The following is a 26,013-nucleotide window of genomic DNA, read 5'->3' on the forward strand; positions in this document are numbered from 1 at the left end:
GCTCTTGGGGAGGGTTAGTTTAAGCACTAATTTGGCAGAGGGATGGAACCAAAGTGGTATACAAATTGATGCGTTGTATAGTGAGACTATAAGGATGTCAAGCAGTCGATAGGGCAAAATTGCAGTCAGAGGGATGAGCTGAAGTGTAACGGGGACAAAGTTGAAAAGGGTGATAAATACAGGACTGAAGATATTATATTTGAATGCACACAGTATATGGAATAAGGTAATGCAGATCTTGTAATGCAGTTAGAGATTGGAAGGTAAGACATTGTGGGCATCCCTGAGTCGTGGCTGAAAAAAGATGGTAGTTTGACATCCAAGGATACAGTTTGTAACAAAAGGACAGGCAGTTAGGCGGAGGGGATGGGGTGGCTGTATTGAAATCAAATCCATAGAAAGGGGTGACATAAGATTGGAACATGTAGAATCTTTGTGGGTAGAGTTAAGAAACGGCAAGGTTAAAAAAACTGATGGTAATTATATACAGGCCTCTGAACAATAGCCAGGATGTGGGATATGAATTACAATGGAAGATAGAAAGGCATGTGATAAGACAAAGTTATCATTTTAGGCTTGTTAGCTTGACTTCAGTAGTTGGGAAGATGATGGAGTGCATTATTAAGTATGAGGTTTCGGGATACTTGGACATGCATGATAAAATAGGCCAAAGGCAGCATTGTTTCCAGAAGAGGAAATCTTGCCTGACATACCTGTTGGAATTATTTGAGTAAATAACAGGCATGATAGAGAAGGGAGAGTCAATGGATGTAATTGTCTTGAATTTTCAGACTGGAACTTGACCCTTGTCTTACCTTCAGAAAAACAGAGCAATTTGCATCTTGATTAACATTTTGATCCAAACAATATACCTGTATTTCTGTGTGTGTTCCTCTATTTCTTAATCTGAAAAATTTAAGAAAAAGGGCAATTATTCCAAAAACGCAGAAATATTAAAGCTTGAATCATTGAAAAGTTTTCACATGGGTCAAGAGCAGCAGAAGTGATTCTCCTTCAAAGTTCAATTTATTCTCGAAGTACATATTGTATAAGTCCAATTAGACCTTACTCAGGTTTCATGCATTGATCTCTTCTTCCCACGCACTATCCCCAACACTTTATTTTCAGTATCAGAAACTGATTATTAAAATAATATGAAGTGGACTTCATAGAAGGATGGTATGTGCCACCTTCATACCAACTTTATTGTTGCCAATGCAGAGATTATCAACAAACGTGTTGTCAATGAAGAGCAAATGTTTCTGAATGAAGAATAGCTTCCTGGAGACCACTTTAAACACCACAAATGAAGGCCTTGTGGTCAATTTTGCAACTACAAATGAAAGAAAAAGGGAAAGTTAGGCTCAATGATTAGGATATAGAAATATATTTTCAAAATTAAATCCTAATAACTATTAAAATAAGTATGTTTTCACATATTGTGTAAAGTTTTTAAATATTCTGTTTAACTAGTTGCGAGCTTGTTTCTCCTTATTTTGCAGAGTGAACCTCTGTACATCCCAGTGAAGTTTCATGACTCTGCCAATGATAAAGCTAATAATGACAACATTCCAGGTAGGTTTAACTTTAGATTCTTACTTTGCCTAGCTTAGCAGAGGAGCATGTCATGTTCAGATTTTTAAGTATCTTGGCCTGGATCAAGTTTGTCATTATACCTTGAATACATGGCATTCCCAAATAAGTACTAGCAAGTTTGGGAGTTTTTTGTGAATGCATAATTCATGTTCTTATTTTTATTTTTATTTTTTTTAAAAAATTTTTATTTAATTGCATTTTTAAGTAATTACAAGAGTGGAAAAAAAATGTATATATCCCTTCCCCCCTCCCCTTAACCCCTCCCCTTAACTTCCCTATATAAAAAAAAGAGAAGGTAAGAAAGAAAAAAAAAGAAAGAGTGCCTGGTTGTTGGAAGATCTCCACATGCTCCATGGAGTTCTTACTAACTTTAGTATATATATTTATTTCTTTCCCCAAGTAACCAATTGTTTCATCTTCAGAGCACCTATATATTTAGTCCTGTCTTTTGTAAATAAGGGCACCAAATTTTCAAAAATGTTTCATATTTATCTCTTAAATTATAAGTAATTTTCTCTAATGGAATACAGCCATAGATTTCTTTCTTCCAACAATCTATACTTAAATATGTATCCGATTTCCAAGTAACTGCAATAGCCTTTTTGGCTACTGCCAGTGCAATTTTTATGAATTCTTTCTGATATTTATTTAGTTTGAGTTTTGGTTTTATCCCTTCAATATCACCTAGTAAAAGTAATATTGGATTATGAGGAAGTTGTATTCCCGTAATTTGTTCCAGTAAAAGTCTTAAATTTGTCCAAAAAGGCTGAATTTTAGAACAAGACCATGTAGAATGTAAAAATGTACCAGTTTCTTGGTTACATCGGAAACACTGATCAGATAAACTTGGATTTAATTAATTTATTTTTTGTGGTGTAATATATAATTGATGTAGAAAGTTATATTGCACTAATCTTAACCGAACATTTATTGTATTTATCATACTATCAAGACATAGTCTTGACCAATTTGTTTCTTCAATTTTAATATTCAAATCACTTTCCCATTTTTGTCTTGACTTATGGACTCCTTGTTTAATTGCCTGTTTTTGAATCAAACTATACATACAAGATATAAATTTTTTAATGTTTCCTTTTTGAATTAAAATTTCTATTTCATTAGATTTCGGCAATAACATTGTTTGACCTAGTTTTTCTCTTATATGTCCTTAGTTGAAAGTAACAAAATAAAGTGTTATTTGATACTTTATATTTATTCTTTAATTGATCGAATGACATTAATATACCTCCTTCAAAACAATCTCCTATGTATCTAATCCCTTTTTGAAACCAATTATATAAAAGTTGATTGTCCATTGTAAAAGGAATAAGTCTATTTTGAATTAAAGATCTCTTTGCTAATAAAGATTTTTTTGTCTCATCATCAACATTTATCTTATTCCATAAATCAATCAAATGTTTTAATATAGGAGATTCTTTCTTTTCCCGTATCCATTTAGATTCCCATTTATATATAAAATCTTCTGGTACATTTTCTCCTATTTTATCTAGTTCTATTCTAATCCATGCCGGTTTATCTTTCTCAAAAAATTAAGATGCAATAAATCTAAGTTGATTTGCTTTATAATAATTCTTAAAATTTGGAAGTTGTAACCCTCCTAGATCAAATTTCCATGTCAATTTTTCCAACGATATTCTTGACATTTTACCTTTCCAGAGAAACTTCCTCACATATTTGTTTAACTCTTGAAAAAACTTCTGGGGTAATTGTATTGGTAATGATTGAAATAAATATTGTAGTCTAGGGAATATATTCATTTTTATAGTATTTACTCTACCTACTAATGTTAATGGTAATGCCATCCATTTATCAAGATCTTCCTGAATTTTTTTCAAAAGTGGTGAATAATTTAATTTGTATAAGTTTTTTAAATCATTATCAACTCTTATACCTAAATATTTTATACCATTTGCCGGCCATCTAAATTGAGTTATTAATCGACATTGACTATAGTCTCCATTAGTAAGAGGTAAAATTTCACTTTTATCCCAATTTACTTTATAACCTGATATTTTCCCATATTCTTCTAATCTATAAGATAATTTACATAATGAATGTAATGGATCTGTTAAATAAAGTAGAACATCATCAGCAAATAAATTAATCTTGTATTCTTCCTGATTAACTCTGAAACCCTTAATATCTGGGTCCATTCTAATTAATTCAGCTAATGGCTCTATTGCCAACACAAACAAAGCAGGTGATAATGGACAACCTTGCCTAGTTGATCTTGTTAACTGAAATGGTGTCGAAATTTGACCATTTGTCACTACTTTAGCATTGGGATTAGTATTTAAGGTTTTAATCCATTTTATAAATGATGTTCCTAATCCATATTTTTCCAATACCTTAAATAAAAAATCCCATTCCAATCTATCAAATGCTTTTTCGGCATCTAAAGCAACTGCCCTCTTTTGCGCTAAATGGATTATACTAATTAACCGGGTTACATTATCTGCCGATTGTCTATTTTTAATAAATCCTGTTTGATCCATATGCACTAATTTTGATAAGCATTTAGATAATCTATTAGATAAGATTTTTGCTATTATTTTATAATCAGTATTTAATAAAGAAATAGGTCTATATGATGCTGGCTTTAAAAGGTCTCTATCTTTTTTTGGCAATACTATTAAAATAGCTGTTGAAAAAGATTCTGGAAGTCTATGCGTTCTTTCCGCTTGATGTATTAACTCCATAAAGGGAGAAATTAATAAATCTTTAAACTTTTTATAAAATTCAGGCGGAAAACCATCTTCTCCTGGAGATTTATTACTTTGAAGTGATCCCAGAGCTTCTTCAACCTCCTTCACTGTAAAAGGCATACCTAATCCCTTCTGTTCTTCCGTATTTAATTTTGGAAGAGTTATTTGTGCTAAAAATCTTTCTATCTTAACATCATCATTTTTTGATTCTGATTTATACAACTCAGAATAAAAATTCTTAAAAGCCTCATTAATTTCTAGAGGCTTATAAGTAACTTTGTTCACTTTTGTTTGGATTGCATTTATTGTTTTAGAAATCTGATCTGTTTTTAACTGCCATGCAAGGACCTTATGTGATCTTTCACCTAGTTCATAATATCTCTGTTTAGTTCTCATAATTGCTTTTTCTGTCCGATATGTCTGGAGTGTGTTATATTTTAACTTCTTATTAATAAGTTGTCTTCGTTTTTCTTCTGTCATATTTCTTTGAGATTCTTTTTCTAGTTTTATAATCTCTTTTTCCAATTGATCTATTTCTATCATATATTCCTTCTTAATTTTAGAAGTATAACTTATTATCTGACCTCTCAAATATGCCTTCATTGCTTCCCACATTCATGTTCTTATTGAAAAAAACTTCATTGGCAATTTACCAACTTGCTCCCCAGCTGAATTCCACATAGGATCAGGAGCATGCTAGAACTTACCAGCAGTCGTAATAGGGAATCTGTTCCAGGATCTTGTATTTTAGATCAGTGATTGTGCAGCTTTGGGGATGTAGGAAATATGAATTTAAAATTTTAAATCTACAGTATATTTACATCAATGTTTTAATTAGTTGTGCAGCCTCATATTCCAGGAGCTATTATTTTATTCATTAGTCATTTATATGAAATTTTGTCTAATGATCTTAAAATCTCTTTGAGCAACATACATTGCATTTCCTTCATTGGCCTTCTCTGCTACTTCACCAAAAAATCCAGTTAAAATTAGTAAAACATGACTTAGTTATACAAGTCCATACTGGTTCTCCTGAACTACTGAATTGGAAGTGTGCCTCTCCAAGTATTTTTTAACTTTTTTTCCTCTGACTGTTGTTACCAAAATTTTACCTGCCACTGATCCCAAGGTGACCAGTCTATATTTACAAGAGATATTATTTAACAAGGTATTTTATTTGTTGTTCCAATCTCGTGGTACATCCCTCCCCCCCATGTCCCAGGTAGATCATGTTGTCTTCACTCCTCCCTCTGAGCAAGCTGGGACCTGACAAACTCAACGTACCTTTATATTGTTAGTTTGCAGTGATTATGTGTTCAACAAACTTTTCGAAGTTTCTATTTTGTTCCATTTTCTGCCTGCTTATTACAATACTCATACCATCTCACATACTCCATGCATCACATTGTCAGATAGAACAATCACTCAATTACATTTTGATTTTTTACCTGATAATTCTTACATTGTGTTGTGGTCATTTAAATCTGTTCTAAATGTCATGTGAGACTTCATCTATCTAAATTACTATTGTTGTTTAATGTTAGTGAATTGTTAATGTAGCAATTAATGCTGATGCTGCAGAGACCCAGGATCCTGGGTTTCATCCTGACCTTGTCTGTTATTTGTGCGACCACATGGGCTTTCTCTGGGAACTCTGGTTCCCCTCCACATTGTGAAGACATACTGGCTGGTTACTGTAAATTACCCTTAATGTAAGTACATGGTGGGGGAATTGGTGGTGGGAAGGGTAGGTTGATGGGTATGTGAGAATAGATCACAGAGAAATAAGTAGGAAAATGCTCTGAGAACTGGCCTGTACCCATGTGGTCACACAGACAACAGCAAAGGTGAAGATAAAACCCAGGATCCTGGGTCACTGCAGCATCAACATTAATGGCTGCATTGAAAATTCATTAATCTTAAACAACAATAATTTAGTTAAATGAGGTTTCAGATGACATTTAGAACAGGTTAACAGATTAGAACAGAACAGATTAGACAGTAGACAATAGGTGCAGAAGTAGACCATTCGGCCCTTCGAGCCTGCACCGCCATTTTGAGATCATGGCTGATCAATTACTATCAATACCCAGTTCCTGCCTTGTCCCCATATCCCTTGATTCCCCTATCCATAAGATACCTATCTAGCTCCTTCTTGAAAGCATCCAGAGAATTGGCCTCCACTACCTTCCGAGGCAGTGCATTCCAGACCCCCACAACTCTCTGGGAGAAGAAGTTTTTCCTTAACTCTGTTCTAAATGACCTACCCCTTATTCTCAAACCATGCCCTCTGGTACTGGACTCTCCCAGCATCTGGAACATATTTCCTGCCTCTATCTTGTCCAATCCCTTAATAATCTTATATGTTTCAATCAGATCCCCTCTCAATCTCCTTAAAACACTACAGTGGTGTAGCAGTTAGTGCTACACTATAACAGCTCAGGGCCCTGGAGTTCGAAGGTCAGTTCCAGTGTCATCTGTAAAGAGTCTGTACATCCTCCCTGTGGAATACGTGGATTTTCCCCAGGTGCTTCGGTTTCCCCCCACAGTCCCAGGACAGATCAGGTAGGTTAATTGGTTGTAGTGAAAAGTCCCATGATTAGGTTAGAGTTAAGTCGAGGTTGTTAGTGGAGGGGGTTGTGTGGCTCAAAGGGCCAGAAGGGCTTACTCTGTGCTGTATTACTAAATGACTAAATTAGTAACCAATGAAAGAATTATTGAGTACAAAATCAAAATAAATGTAATTGAATAATGGTTGTATCTAATAATGTTATGAAGACCATGAAGTATTGGAGATGGTATATAATAGAGTATTTGTAATAAACAGAATAAAGTAGAAACATTGGAGAGGTTTCTCCAAACATTGGGAGACCGTTTCGCTGACCACCCACGCTCCGTCCGCCAGAGAAAGCAGTATTTCCCAGTGGCCACACATTTTTCACAGCTTCCTCTACTGTCAAGATGAAGCTACACTCAGTTTGGAGGAACAACATTGACTTGAACATTGACTTCTCTAACTTCCGTTAATGCCCCTCCTCCCCTTCTTACCCCATCCCTGATATATTTAGTTTTTATCCCCCTCCTCTTTTATTTTCTCTCTCTCTCTGCCCATCACTGTGCCTGTTCTCCATCTCCCTCTGGTGCTCCCCTCCCCCTTTCTTTCTCCCTAGGCCTCCTGTCCCATGATCCTTTCCCTTTTCCAGCTCTGTAACCCTTTCTCGCTCTCGGCCCGAAATGTCGACAGTGCTTCTCCCTATAGATCCTGCCTGGCCTGCTGCGTTCCACCAGCATTTTATGTGTGTTACATTGGAGAGGTTGTTCAACACATTAATGATGATGTCAACTCAGGCCTGAGAGGCCAGCATTGGGAATTTTCATGCCTTACAAGGCACAGAACGAAAGACTGTGTGGCGCGCCACTCCTCACACAGATATTTCGCAGTATTTTTCTTTATTTTTCTTCGAGTTACAAGCTCAACACTCAACCCATCACGGATGGAAAGCATACTCGGGAACGGCCGGCTGGATTCAAACCAGGGAACCTCTGTTCCAGAGTCTGGCGCTGATGTCACTGCGCCACCAGCCGACTACATTACCGTAGATTCCGGATTTTAAGCCGCTACTTTCTTCCCACATTTTGAACAGCTTTGAACTTTGCGGCCTATAATCCAGAGCGGCTAATACATGGTTTTTTTTCATGCCGCCTCGTAAACATTTTGCCTCATAACAGTAGACCAATAAAATTGATGAGTAGTTCACAAATCAAGCGCACTTTCACAATTAAATTATTGTAAATCAGTCATTTGTACTCACCCTCATCAACATGGAAAACACTCGAAGCATTGTGCTGCCTTATGGCAGTTACTTAGTTTATAATATTTTCGCTTAGTAATTCATTTTCTAGTTAAAGTTAGAAGAGTTTTAACTATATTTGTTTTCTGTACTGCATCGCGGGATGCTATGACGTCACACCCGGTTTCGCGGCGTCTTGTGGGAAAATGCCGGTTTGCGATGAAACGGGACGGAGGGAGGGAGCGCATTACGCGAGCGGCTTTGGATCTGAGCGAACGCTGCTTTTAAGTTAAAGGTGATCAATAACTTTTCCTGGTAGGCTGCAATATATATATTTTTTACCAGTCGTTAGGAGATATTAGAATGTTGTTCAGTAAAGAAGTATACGCAACGTATATTTAAAAGTAGCCGCGTACGGGCACGGTTCGAAAAAAAGCATTTGCAATATGTATTTGTTTTTGTTACCATATGGATTTAATTAAAAGTTAAAAAAATCCTCACGTGTAATATCTTTCTGTGTAAATATCTCATATTACAACGTGGGACACCTGCGGCCGAAAATCCGGTGCGGCCTTTACAATTAAAAAATTGATTTTATTTCTAAAATTAGAGCCAGCGGCTTTTAATCAGGTGCGCTCTGTAGTCCGGAATCTACGGTAATCACCTGCATATTAACAACATTAAAGTACATTTAGTTTTTCTACTCCCAGCTTGCTAAGAGTAAGGAGAAATAAAGACAACACAGTCTTCTTGGGAAATGGCAGATGTACCACAGGACTGATCTGCAAATATAATCCCCCTATGTAATAATATCTGTAACTGTAGACTGAATGACCTCCTTCTGCTTTCTGCGACACACAAGATTTCCAAATGGAAACTGTTGTCCGGTTTCAGCACATTAGTCAGAGAACTTCTGTATGCCACTAAATAAACAGAAAGGGAAAAAACATCGTTTATTTCACCTAGATCAAAATAACATTTGTCTGTTCATCAAGCTTCAGGATTCAGGCTTCAATCAGATTAGCCTTGGTGTTATTGTATATTAGAGAATACTTGAGTACATTGCTCTTGCTCCTAAATCATATATTTGTAATATTTCTATTTCCACTGACAGTGAGAAGCCTGGTTATTTGAGAATTATCAAGATGGACAGGGTTGGGGGGGGGGGGGGGTAAGATGGCATAGATTGGTGCAAGAGCTCCAGCCATAGTGGTATCAGCCAACAAGGAATACCAAAGACTTCAACAAGTAAATGCTGTGATCACAATGGAAACAGTGAAAATTGTTTTAAAAAATTAGGTATGTGTTGTGTTACGTACCCCGTAACTGGGTGTCTTACCAGCAAAGATAGAAGTATCCGTTGGAGTCTGGTACTATTTTCAAAACAGTGTTTATTAGTAAAATATACAAATCAATATCAACAATGCAAATATACAGATAATACACATTAGCAATACTAAACCTAAAAGTGTGGGTATAATAATAATAATCAATAATAAACAAGCTCTATCATTGTCTAGGGGATAATGAATTATCATGGGAAAGTATAAAGTTCAGTTCAGTTCATGTAGGCTGAGGTAGTTGTTGGTTCTTTTGTTGTAACCGTTAGAGGGAGGGAGGGAGGGAGAGAGAGAGAGGGCGAGCAAACAGTGACAGCCAGTCAAACCTTCCTTTATGTTCTTGATCCGTCGATGTGTTGTTGTGGCCATTCAGGTATGACCCCTCTGTCCTTTAGCTAGACCGTTCTTCTATGGTGGACTCATCACCCAGGCAAGGGTGGACACACACACAAGCCCCCACCGGCCTCGCTATAAACACTGTGAGTTAAAATTGATCGATCCTTCATTCGGTCTCCGATGCCCCACACTTTTCTTGTGGGTTCCAACGCTTAAGCCGTGCTCACTAGTGTGCCACTTGGTGCGCCTCTTGGTGTGTCTCCTGGTGTGTCTGCGGGGTGTCTCCCCAGACCTCACTTTTATCCCTACTCATGGGGTCTCAGGTGTCAATCAGTTTTGAATGGCTTAGCCCATCAAACCAGCCCACTCCAGCTGTCCACTGAGGAATTTTAATGAACAGAATGGTACCAAGTAAACAGCCCTCTCCAAAAGACATAACAGTAAATCAATAGCTCCTCTCCTCCCTCTTATCAGCAGCAGATCTTCCAACTTGTTTTCCTCTTGATCTCTTTTTCTCTCTCATTAGCAGCGTGGTAACAGTAACAGTTTATGATTCTCCCAGGGAAGGGGGACATGGGCAACTCTGCACCCTTCTGCCCATCAGAGTTGTTCATCCTTCGTAACACCCCCATCCTTCTAGGAATTTTCACCAAAGGGGAAAATTAACTAGTACAGCGTTTTACAGGATTACAGAGTTTAGCAAAAATACAGAAGTGTTCTTAACTATAAAGCAATACAGATATACCTTCACTTAGCATCTAGATAACCAGTCAGCGATTACATTGTCACTCCCTTTAATATATTGTATTTTAATAAATTCCTGTAGCATCAGACTCCAATTTAATAACCACCTATTTTTTTTCCTTTTGTCAGCAAAAAAAATACTAAAGGGTTGTGATCTTAAGTATATATTACAAAATGTGAACCAATACATGTGTGATTATACTGTAGTACATTACAGAAGTTTGTGCAAATACTAATCTCTATTTTACTTTTAAACTTAACAGTCAATCTTCCATGGTGTTTTTATCTTTTACATGCTTTGTCAAATTCCCTCAAAACCAGATCCTGTGGCATTTGTCAACCTTTTCCTCTTTCCCACTTAACTCTCACATGTTTAGCTTGCTCACCAGTGTGGAATAGGCTTTCACATACTCCTTTCATAGGAGTTATCTTATCACCAATGTTTTCCAAACTTAGCCTATTTTCTGAACTTCCACACAATTCTTTATTTTTGAGCAAGTCATTAATTTTATCTTCAGGACCCTTCATTCTATTAGTTTTCAGTTTAACATCTGCAAGTTGTTTACCTGTAAATTCCAAAACAAACTGTAATTGATTCACAGGCACCTTGTTAACAAGCCATTGTTCCTTCAGCCTGGTTACTGCTTCTAAAACCAATTCAGACTTTAAATTTTCTTTATTTAATTTAGGAACAACACCTTTCCCTTCTCTTTCAATAATATTCACATCACCAGCTTTCATCTCCTCACTAACTTTTAACACACCTTCTAACACAAACAACTGAGAATTCTGACTTTCCACTGGTACCAAGGTTAACCCTTTCTTCACTGAACCAAGTCCATCTGACCCAAAAGAACTGCATTCCTTTTCAACTGAATCAGATACCTCAGACCTTTCCTGAGTTTCATTACTAGGTTCAGTACCATGTGACTCCACACCCTAAACACACTCAAACGGGACATCTACCTCTTCCGGGCTTTCCATACCAGTCCCTTTTCCAAATTCTAAGTTCCCTTGATCCTCCCAGTTACTCTCTGGGCAACTCCCATCCAGAGTAAACTTAACCCTGCGGGTTAAAACTATTTCATCTGCTATCCCAGCAGACTCCTTCAAGGTAATGGCATCCTTTTCATCTAGGACTGCCCTCATATCATTATCGGGAACACATTTAAATTTTTCAACTTCAAACTGCTCTGTTAAGCCAGACAGATCATCCATGTCCAACCCTGGACCTTCTAATTGCCTCATCTGTTTCTCATCTTTACTCTGTGCCTCTATAAATTCCCTCTTGGCTAAGGGTAGGTCTACCTCCTCTCCTTTACTCTCTTTCACCTCCCTATTCTCCGCTTTACCATCCCCTAACCCCTCTTGGCACAGATTCGGTAAAAACATCTCAACCAAATCAACACTGGACTCATTTAAACTGTCCCCTTTCTCAGCTGCCTTCCTTGACATGCTGCGAGTGATTGCGCATGCGGGATAGATCTTAGAATCCAGGGGCGGGTCCTCAACACTTACAGGCTTGCTCGTTAATTTCACTGCTGAACACACGTCACCACCTGCTAAATCATTACCAAGAAGGATGTCCACGCCGTCTCTCGGTAATTCTGACCGCACCCCTACTTCGACTGGTCCAGATACCAGGTCACATTTTAAAATGATCCCATGCAAAGGCACAGCTTCTGTCCCTTTTTCTATACCTCTTAAAACTACCTCTCCAGTCTCAGGACCAAAATCTAGCACCTTACTTAGGATCAATGACTGATCAGCCTCAGTATCTCTCCAGATTCTCACTGGAACTGGGGTCTCTCCTTTCAGACACCGTCCCTTCTGAAATAAATTTCTCATGCCTCTCTCGTACTCTATCTACCTTTGCCTTCCTCGTCGACTTGCTGATCGACTCAATACACCCTGTAAGGACTGCTATTTTCCCTTTTCCTGTCTCCTTCTTCGGAGCAAAGCACTTAGATGCAATATGACCAACCTTTCCACAATTATAACAGGTCAAGCCAGGAACCTTCCTGCCAGCCTGCTTGTCTTCCTCCTCACCTTTTCCACTAACTCCCGGCTTATTCTCGACCTTAGCCGGTGGACTTTCTCTACCGTCCCTACTGCCTTTCTGGTAACTCATATTCGAGGAAAACCTTGACTTGTGGGTTAGGGCATATTCATCTGTGAACCTGGCAAATTCCGATATAGACTTATTCGTCTTCTTGTTCAGATACATCCTGATATTATCCGAAACACAACCTTTAAATTCCTCAATCAGAATTAACTCTCTGAAATGATGGAAATCCTCCTCCACCTTTTCTGCAGCACACCAGCAATCCAAGAGCACACCCTTTTCATAGGCAAACTCTGCATACGTCTGATTCCATAGTTTCTTTAAATCTCTGAACTTTTGTCTATACGCTTCAGGTACCAACTCATAGACCCGAAGGATAGCCTCTTTTACTTCCTCATAATCCTCAGACTCGTCCGTGGACAATGCCGCATATGCCCGTTGAGCCTTCCCTTTTAATGCACTTTGTAACAACTCCACCCACTGATCTCTGGGCCACTTCTGATTCACTGCCACCTTTTCAAAATGCAAGAAGTAACTATCAACATCAGTCTCCTTGAATGGAGGTACTAACCTAAACTCTCTACTAACATTAAACTTCTCCTCTCTTGAGCCTTCCCCACCGGCCTCGCTATAAACACTGTGAGTTAAAATTGACCAATTGTGATTCTCCCAGGGGAGGGGGGCATGGGCAACTCTGTACCCTTCTGCCCATCAGAGTTGTTCATCCTTCGTAACAGTTGTCTACTACAACGTCTCTAAAGAAAATCAAGGCCTTGATGGTCTTAAATGGAGACATAGCTACATGTCTTTGGAGCTATGCAATAAAACCAGTTTGTTCATTATGTCCCATGTCATATAGCATTCACGATCAGGGTCTTTCCATGAGCTTGATTGTTCTTGGCAAATTTTTCTACAGAAGTGGTTTGACATTGCCTTCTTTACAAGATGGATGATGTCAGCTGTTATCAATACTCTTCAGAGATTGTCTACCTGACATCAGTGATCACAAAACCAGGACGTGATTTGCATCAGCTGCTCATATGACCCTACTCAGGGTCTAAGCAGGTGCTTCACCCAAGGGTAACCTGCAGGTGGGGGGGGGGGGGGGGGGGTTGGGGAGAGGGAACACATTATACCTCCTTTGGTAGAGATGTATCTCCACTCCATCACCCCATGGTTACTGTAATAAAATAGTGATCTTAAAAGCATTAATGCAAAAAATGCAGAAACATGTTGGATTATATTGTTCTAGAAATAGTGATTTTGAGAGGGAAACGTAATGTAGAAAGTGATTTGTAAGTAGAAAGAAAACAGGATCTTTGAGTCTTTCAATATACATAGTGTCATGAATTAAAACTAATTTGAAATGTCTCAGTGTGACTTTACTACAACTTATTCTTCAAAGTGACTTTGTCCAAGGGCATTCAGCAGTGACAGACATTGCTGTGAAATACCTCAAAATGATTTTACTACAACTTGATCTTTAAAGAGACCTTGTTAAAGGACATTAAGTGACAGCTATCATTGCTAGAGCAACCTATTTTATTGGTATCTGAATGTTCAAACTTTTAAGCAGGAAGTTACTTGATTGAGAGATGTTTTAACCTATTTGCCTTTGTTGACCCAGAGATGCTGTGGGTAACTTGAATGTTTCTTTCAGTCTTGCCACTACTACCTCAAGTTGAAAATCTAGCAGCGAGTACTGAGACCTTCACAGTATGTCTAATTCATTACCTCAGCTGTGGGAATGTAGAGAGGATGTAAATTAATTCTTTCTTGTCAAATTCATCCTTTTTGAGCTGTTTATCCTTGATCTTCATTTCCTAAAGGCATAACATTGTGTGGTGCTATTTCCTTGAATTATGTTGGTAACTTACTAAATTGTTTAATATTTTTCATCACAAGCTAAAGTAGGTCAATGGCAGATGCAATCTCAATGGCTCTCCACCTGGCCAACACAAACACCTACGTCAGGATGCTGCTCATTGACTGTAGCTCTGCATTTAATACCACAATCCTGATTGAGAAGTTGCAGAACCTGGGTCTCTGTACCTCCCTGCGCAAGTGGATCTTCGACTTCCTAACCAGAAGACCACAATCTGTGCAGATTGGTGATAACACATCCTCCTCGCTGACAATCAACACTGGTGCACCTTAGGGATGTGTGCCTAGCCCACTGCTCTACTCTCTGTATACACATGACTGTGTGGCTAGGCAAAGCTCAAATGCCATCCATAAATTTGCTGACGATACAACTATTGTTGGCAGAATATCAGGTGGTGACGAGAGGGCGTACTGGAGTGAGATATGTCAACTAGTGGAATGGTGCCGCAGCAACAACCTGGCACTCAACGTCAGTAAGATGAAAGAGCTGATTGTGGACTTCAGGAAAGGTAAAACGAAGGAACACATACCAATCCTCATAGAGGGATCAGAAGTGGAGAGAGTGAGCAGATTCAAGTTCCTGGGTGTCAAGATCTCTGAGGATCTAACCTGGTCCCAACATATCGATGTAGTTATAAAGAAGGGAAGACAGCAGCTATACTTTATTAAGTTTTGAAAAGATTTGGCATGTCAACAAATACACTCAAAAACTTCTATAATTGTACCGTAGAGAGCATTCTGACAGGCTGCATCACTGTCTGGTATGGAGGAGCTACTGCACAGGTCTGAAAGAAGCTGCAGAAGGTTGTAAATCTAGTCAGCTCCATCTTGGGTACTAGCCTACAAAGTACCCAGGACATCTTTAGGGAGCAGTGTGTCAGAAACGCAGCATCCATTATTAAGGATCTCCAGTACCCAGGGCATGCCCTTTTCTCACTGTTACCATTAGGTAGGAGGTACAGAAACCTGAAGGCACACATTCAGTGATTCAGGAACAGCTTCTTCCCCTCTGCCATCCGATTCCTAAATGGACATTTAGTCTTTGGACATTACCTCACTTTTTTTTTTTTAACATACAGTATTTCTGTTTTTGCACGTTTTTTAAACTATGCGATATATGTAATTGATTTACTTGTTTATTTATTATTATTTTTATTTTATTTATTATTATTTCATTTTCCCTGCTGCTAAATTAACAAATTTCACATCACATCCCAGTGATAATAAACCTAATTTTGATTCTGATGTACCTGTGTGTTTATCCATTCAAAGTCGAAATCCAAGAAGAATGTAATGGGGAGGAATGTTTCATTAAAGAACATAAATGCTTGAGCTCAAAAATAGAAATGGTGGAAACACTCAGCATCATAGTTCTGAAGAAATCTACTTACCTGAAATGGAATAGTTTTTCTATGGATGCAGCCTAACAAGCTGAGTGGTTCTGGCATTTTATCTTTTCATTATTAAAGAAAACAAATGCTTCATTGAAATGCTAGAAGTTTTATATGAATTTGTTTTATTTATAGCTGTGAAAAAGACACGTGTTCGATTCAGTAATATTATGGAGGTGCGGCAGCTTCCAGCTCATCACGCATTTGAAGCAAAGCTGTCTAGGATGTCCTATCCAGCAGCAAAGGATCATGAAGCGGCACTAAAATCTGCTGGCAAACTGACAATATCACAAGTAGCAAAAATCAGTTTTTTCTTCTGCTTTGTGGTGAGTATCTCCTCCTGCATTATTGCACAGCACAGAACAGATCCGTTGGCACAAAATGCTGTGTCAACTTGTAAACCTACAATATAACCCTTCCCACATACATTGCCCACCATTTTCCTACCATCCATGTGCCTACCTAAGTGATTTTTAAATGTATCTAATGCATCTAATCATAATAGTGGCCAAAGGAACTAGGGTAAAGGATGAACTGAAGGAAATTTATATTAGGCAAGAAATGGTGTTGGATAGACTGTTGAGTCTGAAGGCTGACAAGTCCCCAGGACCTGATGGTCTGCATCCCAGGGTACTTAAAGAGGTGGCTCTAGAAATCATGGACACATTGGTAATCATTTTCCAATGTTCTATAGATTCAGGAATAGTTCCTGCTGATTGGAGGGTGGTTAATGTTGTCCCACTTTTCAAGAAAGGAGGGAGAGAGAAAAAACAGGGAATTATAGACCAGTTAGCCTGACGTCAGTGGTGGGAAAGATGCTGGAGTTAATTATAAAAGAGGAAATTACGACACATTTGGAAAGCAGTAGAAGGATCAGTCTGAGTCAGCATGGATTTATGAAGGGAAAATCATGCTTGACTAATCTTCTGGAGTTTCTTGATGATGTAACTATGAAAATGGACAAGGGAGAGCCAGTGGATGTAGTGTACCTGGACTTCCAGAAAGCTTTTGATAAAGTCCCACATAGGAGATTAGTGGGCAAAATTAGGGCACATGTTATTGGGGGCAGAGTACTGACATGGATTGAAAATTGGCTGGCTGACAGGAAACAAAGAGTAGCGATTAACGGGTCCCTTTCGGAATGGCAGACTGTGACCAGTGGGGTACCGCAAGGTTCGGTGCTGGGACCGCAGCTGTTTACAATATACATTAATGATTTAGATGAAGGGATTAAAAGTAACATTAGCAAATTTGCTGATGACACAAAGCTGGGTGGCAGTGTGAAATGTCAGGAGGATGTTATGAGAATGCAGGGTGACTTGGACAGGTTAGGTGAGTGGGCAAATGTATGGCAGATGCAGTTTAATGTGGATAAATGTGAGGTTATCCACTTTGGTGGCAAGAACAGGAAGGCAGATTACTATCTAAATGGAGTCAAGTTAGGAAAAGGGGAAGTACAACGAGATCTAGGTGTTCTTGTACATCAGTCAATGAAAGCAAGCATGCAGGTACAGCAGGCAGTGAAGAAAGCTAATGGCATGCTGGCTTTTATAACAAGAGGAATTGAGTATAGGAGTAAAGAGGTCCTTCTGCAGCTGTACAGGGCCCTGGTGAGACCCCACCTGGAGTATTGAGTGCAGTTTTGGTCTCCAAATTTGAGGAAGGACATTCTTGCTATTGAGGGAGTGCAGAGTAGGTTCACAAGGTTAATTCTCGGAATGGCGGGACTGTCATATGTTGAAAGATTGAGGCAACTGGGCTTGTATACACTGGAATTTAGAAGGATGAGAGGGGATCTGATTGAAACATATAAGATTATTAAGGGATTGGACACACTAGAGGCAAGAAGCATGTTCCCGCTGATGGGTGAGTCCAGAACTAGAGGCCACAGTTTAAGAATAAGGGGTAGGCCTTTTAGAACAGAGATGCAGAAAAACTTTTTCACCCAGAGAGTGGTGGATATGTGCCCCAGAAGGCAGTGGAGGCCAAGTCTCTGGATGCATTCAAGAGAGAGTTAGATAGAGCTCTTATAGATAGTGGGGTCAAGGGATATGGGGAGAGGACAGGAACGGGGTACTGATTGTGTATGATCAGCCATGATCACAGTGAATGGCGGTGCTGGCTAGAAGGGCCAAATGGCCTACTCCTGCACCTACTGTCTATTGTCTATTATCTGCCCCTACTACCACCCTTGGCAGGGCATTGTACGCACCCACTACCCTCTGTGTAAAAATAGTTATGACTGGTGATGAATCTGTGGAATTCATTGCCACAGGTGGCTGCGGGGACCAAGTCATTGGATATATTCAAAGCAGAGGTTTATAGATTCCTGACTGGTCAGAGCATGAAGGGATATGGGGAGAATACAGGAGAAGGAAATGGATCAGCCATAATGAAAAGGCAGAGCAGGCGATGGGCCAAATGACCTAATTCTGTTATATCTTGTGGTCTATTCGTATGACTAGTGCAAGCAATGAACATATTAAGGATAAACCAATGTGTTCCAAAAGGTGGGATGGAGTTTCTTATAAACAGTATAAATGGCTAAATTTCTTCTTTAGAAAATTACATATGGATATATTCTTCACCACATCAAGTATTGCATTTCAATTAATTGGATACAGGAAAATATACACTGCAATTGACTTAACATCATAGAAGTATCTAATATGTGTTCATTAGTCTTATCAACATCATTTGACATTGTGTTGGAATTATACATTTATAAATAGTTTTTTTACTGTTAAAATATTTATCATTTATGTTTTACAATTAAAATGATTGAACAGAAATATTAATGCACCATATATATGTTGTTATAAACTGTACATTTTGACTTAAACTGTACTATTAATGTTATAGTGGTTTCTGGCAAACTTTTCCTACCAGGAGGCATTGTCTGATACCCAGGTGGCAATTGTTAATATTTTGTCCTCTACTTCTGGTAAGTTGTATGCTCTGTCCTTTGAACTGCATGGAAAATTAGTTTAGAAAAATTAAGTGTTAGGATTTGTTAAATTTGTGTTTTAAAATAAAAAAATTGGCTTATTACCAAAATTACATATTACTGTATAATGAAAACTCAACATAATTAATGTTAAAGTAGATTTTTGTAAAAGGTTTAATCAAACCCTCATTCCTGATTTACCACTTATTGCTCATTTGCTCCTCAGCTCTATTTAGCATTTTGAACACTCGTTTCTTTCAGTACCATTACCTAACAAAAGAAAATTGAATATTTTAGATGACCCAATGTCCGTAATGTATGTGTACCAACTACTTAAAGGCATCTTTTTCCGGATCACCCCACCATAGGAAGCTTACCTACCAAAACTGTTTGCTACCTTAAAATGTTATTTAGATCATCTTCAACTTCCAAAACTTCTGATGTATACAAAAAATCTTTTTCAATCTTTTTATTATTATTAATATCAACATAATAAGAATGATACATAGATAATGGGATTACAAACATACACATTTCAACTGAACATGAAAGAATACATAAGCAATAGTTACAGTATAAATGAGTCTTCCCAAATCATGGACGATACAAGTAACAAATAAACAAAGCAAACCTAGGTATATCATAATATATATTTTTAAAAAACAGAAAAAAGAAAAAGAAAAAAAAATTTATGCAAGAAAAACTAATCTAACAATCTAATAACTAATAAGGAAAAAAACGAAAAAGGGAAAAAGAAAAAATGAAAAAAAGGGCTGTTTATAATATCTAACAAAAATACAAAATCATCAGTGTCGTCAACTCCGATCCTCTCAACATATGCAAAATCAAAACTGGAAAAACAAATAGGCTTGGAACAGGGTCACATTACATCATATGAAAATATTGAATAAATGGTCTCCATATCTTTTTAAATTTAATAGAAGTATCAAATACAACACTTCTAATTTTTTCTAAATTTAGACATAACATAGTTTGAGAAAACCAATGAAATACGGAAGGAGGATTAATTTCTTTCCAATTCAACAAAATAGATCTTCTAGCCATTAATGTAAGAAATGCAATCATTCGACAAGCAGAAGAGGATAAATGGACTGAGTCCATCATTGGTAAACCAAAAATTGCAGTAATAGGATGAGGTTGTAAATCAATGTTCAATACTGTGAAAATAATATCAAAAATGTCCTTCCAATATTTTTTCAAAAGCGGACAAGACCAGAACATACGAGTTAAAGACGCTGTCTCAGAATGACATCTGTCACAAATAGGATTTATATAGGAATAAAAATGAGCCAATTTATCCTTAGACATATGAGCCCTATGCACAACCTTAAACTGTATTAATGAATGTTTAGCACATATAGATGATGAATTAACTAATTGAAGAATTTTATCCCAATTCTCAATAGGGATAGTAAGGTTAAGTTCTCTTTCCCAATCATTTTTAATCTTATATAAGGGCTCTGAACGTATCTTCATAATTATATTGTAGAGTTTTGATATTAGCCCTTTCTGAGAAGGATTTAGTTCAAACAAATTCTCCAAAATACCTGAAGACACAAGATTTGGAAAGGTAGGAAGTACAGTATTTAAGAAATTCCTAATCTGTAGATATCTAAAAAAATGAAATCTAGGCAAATTATATTTATTAGATAATTGTTCGAAAGACATAAAACAATTATCCAAAATTAAATCGGAAAATCGGAGTAATCCTTTAGTCTTCCAAGCTGAATAAGCTTGGTCTATAATAGAAGGATAAAAAAAGCAATTGGATACAATAGGAATATTTAAAACAAACTGAGTCAACCCAAAAAATTTCCGAAATTGAAACCATATACGTAAAGTATGTTTAACTATCGGATTGTCAATTCGTTTCTGCAATTTAGAAAGAGCAAAGGGAAGAGAAGACCCTAAAATAGAACCCAATGAAAATCCTTGTACAGATTTAATTTCCAGGTTCACCCAATGAGGGCTAAAAGATAAATCCCAATACTTTAACCAACATATCAAAAATCGGATATTGACTGCCCAATAATAAAATCTAAAATTAGGCAATGCCAATCCACCTTCCTTCCTTGCCTTCTGTAAATATTTTTTACCTAATCTAGGATTTTTATTCTGCCATATATATGAGGAAATTTTTGAATCAACATTAGCAAAAAAAGATTTCGGAATAAAAATTGGTACCACTTGAAATATATATAAAAACTTGGGTAAAATAACCATCTTAATAGCATTAATCCGACCTATCAGAGATAAAGATACTGGTGACCATTTAGTAAACAAACATTTAATCTGATCGATTAGGGGTAAAAAATTAACCTTAAATAAGTCCTTATAGTTTTTTTGTGATTTTAATCCCTAAGTAAATAAAAGAGTCATTAACTAATTTAAAAGGTAAATTTCCATAAATTGGAACCTGTCTATTTAAAGGAAACATTTCACTCTTATTAAGATTTAATTTATACCCGGAAAAATTACTAAATTGAGCCAACAATGATATAACTGCAGGAATGGATTTATCAGGATCAAAAATAAATAATAATAAATCATCTGCATATAATGATAACTTATGTATATCCATCCCACGATTAATGCCAAAAATGTTCTGTGATTCTCTGATAGCAATTGCCAAGGGTTCTAAAGCAATATCAAATAATAATGGACTAAGAGAACAGCCTTGTCTAGTACCCCGAAAAAAGGGAGATCTTTGATTGTTAGTAAGCACTGAGGCTACTGGAGTATGATATATCAGTTTAATCCAGGAAATGAATGTCGGATTAAAATTAAACTTCTCAAGCACAGGAAATAAGTATGGCCATTCAGCTCTATCAAATGTTTTCTCCGCATCTAATGAAATGACACATTCTGAAGTGCTATGTGAAGGAGTATAAACAATATCCAATAATCTCCTAACATTGAAAAAAGTAGTGATTTTTAATAAAACCAGTTTGATCTTCCGAGATAATTTGAGGTAATACCTTCTCCAGCCTGGATGCCAGTAACTTGGAAAAGATCTTGGAATCTACATTCAATAAAGATATTGGTCTATAGGATGCACAGTCAGTAGGGTCTTTATCTTTCTTCAATATTAAAGAAATGGAAGCTCTATAAAAAGATTGTGGCAGATTACTCAATCTAATTGCTTCTTCAAAAACCCTGCATAACCAAGGAGTAAGATTAGCGGAAAAACATTTAAAAAATTCTACTGTATACCCATCTGAACCTGGTGCTTTCCCAGAATTCATAGAGGAAATAACCCCTTTAATTTCTGCATCCGTAATAGGAGTATCTAATATTGAAAGATCATCTGATGATAATTTTGGAAAATTCAATTTCCCAAGAAAATCACACATGGTATTATAATCATGAGGGAATTCAGAATGATACAGGGAGGTATAAAAATCTTGAAAAGATTTGTTTATCTCATCATGGTTAACTGTCAGATCCCCATTCTGCTGACGAGTCTTAGTAACTTGACGTTTAACCAAAGCATTCTTCAATTGACTAGCTAACAGTTTACCCGATTTATCACTATGTATATAAAAATCAGATCTGGTTTTCATTAATTGATTTTCAATCGAAGATGTAAGTAATAAACTATGTTCCATTTGAAGTTCAACCCTTTGTTTGTAAAGCTCTTTACTAGGAGCAGTCAAATATTTCTTGTCAATCTCTTTAATTTTATCAACCAATAAAAGAGTTTCCTTCTTAATGCATTTTCTCAGACCAACAGAGTAGGAGATAATCTGTCCATGTATATATGCTTTAAAAGTGTCCCAAAATGTTCCGCAAGAAATATCATCAGTGGAATTAGTTGAAAAGAAGAAATCGATCTGTTCCTTCATAAATTTAATAAAATCTGGATCTTGCAGTAAGGTAGAATCAAATTGCCATTGTCTAGCACTAGAAGCTGTATCCGTAAATTTAATAGAAAGTTTTAATGGAGCATGGTCAGAGATAGCTATAATATCATAATTACAACCAATTACCGATGGAATAAACCAAGAGTCAATAAAAAAATAATCAATTATCGAGTAAGAATGATAAACATGTGAGAAAAATGAAAACTCTTTGTCCTTAGAATGCCGAAATCTCCAAATATCAAAAATTCCATTATCAGTCAAAAAAGAGTTAATATAAGTGGCCGACTTATTAGGTAAAGTCTGAGTAGATATAGATCTGTCCAACAAAGGATTTAAACAACAATTAAATTCACCACCCATTATTAACTTATATTCATTTAGATTAGATAGAGAAGTAAATAAGGACAAAAAAATCGGGATAATCCACATTTGGAGCATAAACATTAACCATAGCAACCTTTTTGTTAAAAAGTAAGCCAGTAATTAACAAAAATCTACCATTCGGATCCGAAAAAATATCGTGTTGGACAAATGCAATAGAGGAGTCAATAAAAATTGAAACTCCCTTTACTTTAGCATTTGAATTCGAATGGTACTGTTGACCCCTCCAAAACCTAAAAAAGCGATAAATGTCCTCTTTCCTCACATGAGTTTCTTGTACAAAAATAATATGTGCATTCAGTCTTTGGAATACTTTGAAAATCTTTTTCCGTTTAATCAGATGGTTTAAGCTATTAGTATTCCAAGAGACAAAATTAATGGTCTGAGCCATATTTCTGAAATCAACCCTTTGGTATATAAAGGGTTAACCAAATTATGAACTCATGCACCCGGAAGAGGAACAAAAATAAGGGGAGGACCCGGAAGTGACGACATCGCAGACATTTTAGTAGTTTAAAATCAGCCCAAATGAAGAAACTAAAAAAAACTGATGTAAGGAACATAAGATTTAGAAAAAGACCCCCCCCCACCCCCACCCAAGAGGAGAGAACTCCTCCCCAGCCAGGAAAAGACTGGGAAGAAAGAGAAATGAAACTAAATCTACCCCCATATCAGCAGAAGGCAACTCCGTATATAAAGGATAAAAAAGATCCACCCAAACTCTAAAGAAATAATAATCACTATACTAAAACCAAACTTCTTAATATAATTGCTAGTAAAAAAAATAAAAAGAATATAATCACTAGTAACTTATAAATTGGGTTAAAACCCAAACAAACCAAAAAAAAATTTAAACTGTGATAAGAAATGCATTATAGGAAGAAGACGAGAGAAAGAAAATGGCGAAATTAAAAAAAAGCCAGAAATATTTTAAAGAAACCACCATCTTAGTAAAAAAAAATTCGCCTTCGAAGGATTAATAATAATGACCAAAGATGAAGTACAGTGATTGAAGTAAGTAAAATAAAAAGATTAGTACATCAAAAAAAAACTTCAGAGTATAAAATATAGTGTAAACCTACACCAATAGCCAGAAACAAAATCTGGTTTTGGAAACAAAAACCATCTTGCAACAATCAAAATCACTCATTTATTAGAGATGAGAATCCGCAGCAGTAGGGAAGTTCTCATTCAGAAAGCTTCTCGCTTCAGATATAGAAAAGAAAACACGCCGTGATGCATTGGGAGGCGAGATTCTGAGCTTCGCAGGGTATAAGAGCGCAGGTTTTAGATTTTTCTCATAACATTCGGACATCAGAGGTTTAAAAAGAAGCCTTGCCTTCATTACTTCTGGACTAAAATCCTCCACTAATCGAAAATTGAATTCTTGGAATTTGACCATCCCTACACGCCGAGCCACACGAATAAGTTGCTCTTTTTTTGATACAAAAAATCAAATGTATGTATTCTGTCTTTATTTTTAAGCACTATTAGCTATTAATTATTGTCCCTTTTCTCTACAGTACTGTGGAAAAGTTTTTAAAAATATATAGCTTTTTTTTGTAATTCAAATTTTTATTATTATTTATTCTTATTTTACAAAGCAGCACAGCATATCATAGAGCAGATACAGTACAGCATATTTACACAGCCATCCCATGACAGGAAAACATATAAAACTAAGAAACAGAAAAAAACTTCTAATTTAAGTTTAAGTTAACATACAACCAAAATTGATCCCACACATCTTGCACTTTTCCCTCACTGTTAATTCTTCCAAACATGTATTCATATGATGAAATCTTAACCATTTCCTCAGTCCATTCCCTTACAGTGAGACATCTGGGTTTTTTCCAGTTTTGCAATATAATTCTTGCAGCTGTGATGAGACCCACATTTAAAATAGTAAATTTGTCATTGTTTACATTAGGTATTATTGTCCTATCACCCAGGAGACAAAGCCGTGGGCACAAGGGCGGTGTAGGACCCAACAAACTTGAGCAGAGATCAAGTTTGTAAATCTGGTGGAAACAAAGGATGTTGGGTATGGCAAGGGTGGAGTGCCACGGGAGTTGTGTGGGAGAGGTGGCAGAGAAGATGTGCCAGGGGCAGAGGTTGGCACAGGTGTAGACACATCTAGACCTGAAACACCAGGCAAGATCATTTGATTCCAAACAATTGGTTTATTGATCATTAAAGAATGTCTCTGGTGCTTCTTGTTCCCTTCCCTCTCCCGTCCTCTTTCCCAACCATGATTCTCCTTTCCCTTTCCTTTTCCCACTCTGTCCACGATAGAAACCCATACATATCAGAATCAGGTTTATTGTCACTCACATATGTTATGAAATTTGTTTTTCTTGTGGCAGCAGTACAGTGCAATACACAAAACTACTACAGTACTGTGCAAAAGTCTCAGGGGTAGCTTAGTTATATATATGTGCCTAAAACATTTGTACAGTACTATACAAAGATTTCAGTTCCTTCCTTTTCAGTTGAGGAGTAAAAACGTTAACCTATTTTTTCCTCTTTTCAGATGCGAATGGATTTCTCGTGTTACTACCAACACATTTTATTCTTATTTGACTATAATTATTCCTAATGATTTAATGAATTCTGTGTTTAATTTGTAATCAAACTTTACCAGATTTGCTCATCCCACTAAACTGCTATTTGAAGTTTTTTGAAAAATATTTATTCATGACACTCTGAGCCAGTTAATTTCCATGTTAGAGTGACAAAATGTAATTGTCTGCTTGAGAGGGGCCATAAGAGTGCAGCTAGGATGGGGGAACAGTTGCTCAATCATATGGAAATGTCTTGTCAAATAAACTTCTTTCGGTGATTAATCAGTATTAAATGCAAAAAAAAACACTTGCAACAGCGCCATCTAGTGTTTTTCAATTATTGCTATCTGAACTGCCAGAGGAA

At 36.8% G+C, this 26,013-nt stretch overlaps 1 protein-coding gene across 6 annotated transcripts in view; it reads left to right on the top strand.

Annotated features, from left to right (window-relative positions):
- LOC140728603 (solute carrier family 35 member F5-like) overlaps window positions 1-26,013 on the top strand; it is a 177,998-nt gene that overhangs the window by 57,897 nt on the left and 94,088 nt on the right. For all 6 annotated transcript variants that reach the window (XM_073047589.1, XM_073047585.1, XM_073047586.1 and 3 more), the window contains exons 5-7: window positions 1,503-1,575; window positions 16,009-16,199; window positions 18,736-18,817. In XM_073047589.1, coding sequence (XP_072903690.1) covers window positions 1,503-1,575; window positions 16,009-16,199; window positions 18,736-18,817 — 346 coding nt within the window. The remainder of the gene's footprint in view (window positions 1-1,502; window positions 1,576-16,008; window positions 16,200-18,735; window positions 18,818-26,013) is intronic.

The sequence above is a fragment of the Hemitrygon akajei genome, chromosome 5 (genome assembly GCF_048418815.1).
Source record: "Hemitrygon akajei chromosome 5, sHemAka1.3, whole genome shotgun sequence".
Taxonomy (NCBI): domain Eukaryota; kingdom Metazoa; phylum Chordata; class Chondrichthyes; order Myliobatiformes; family Dasyatidae; genus Hemitrygon; species Hemitrygon akajei.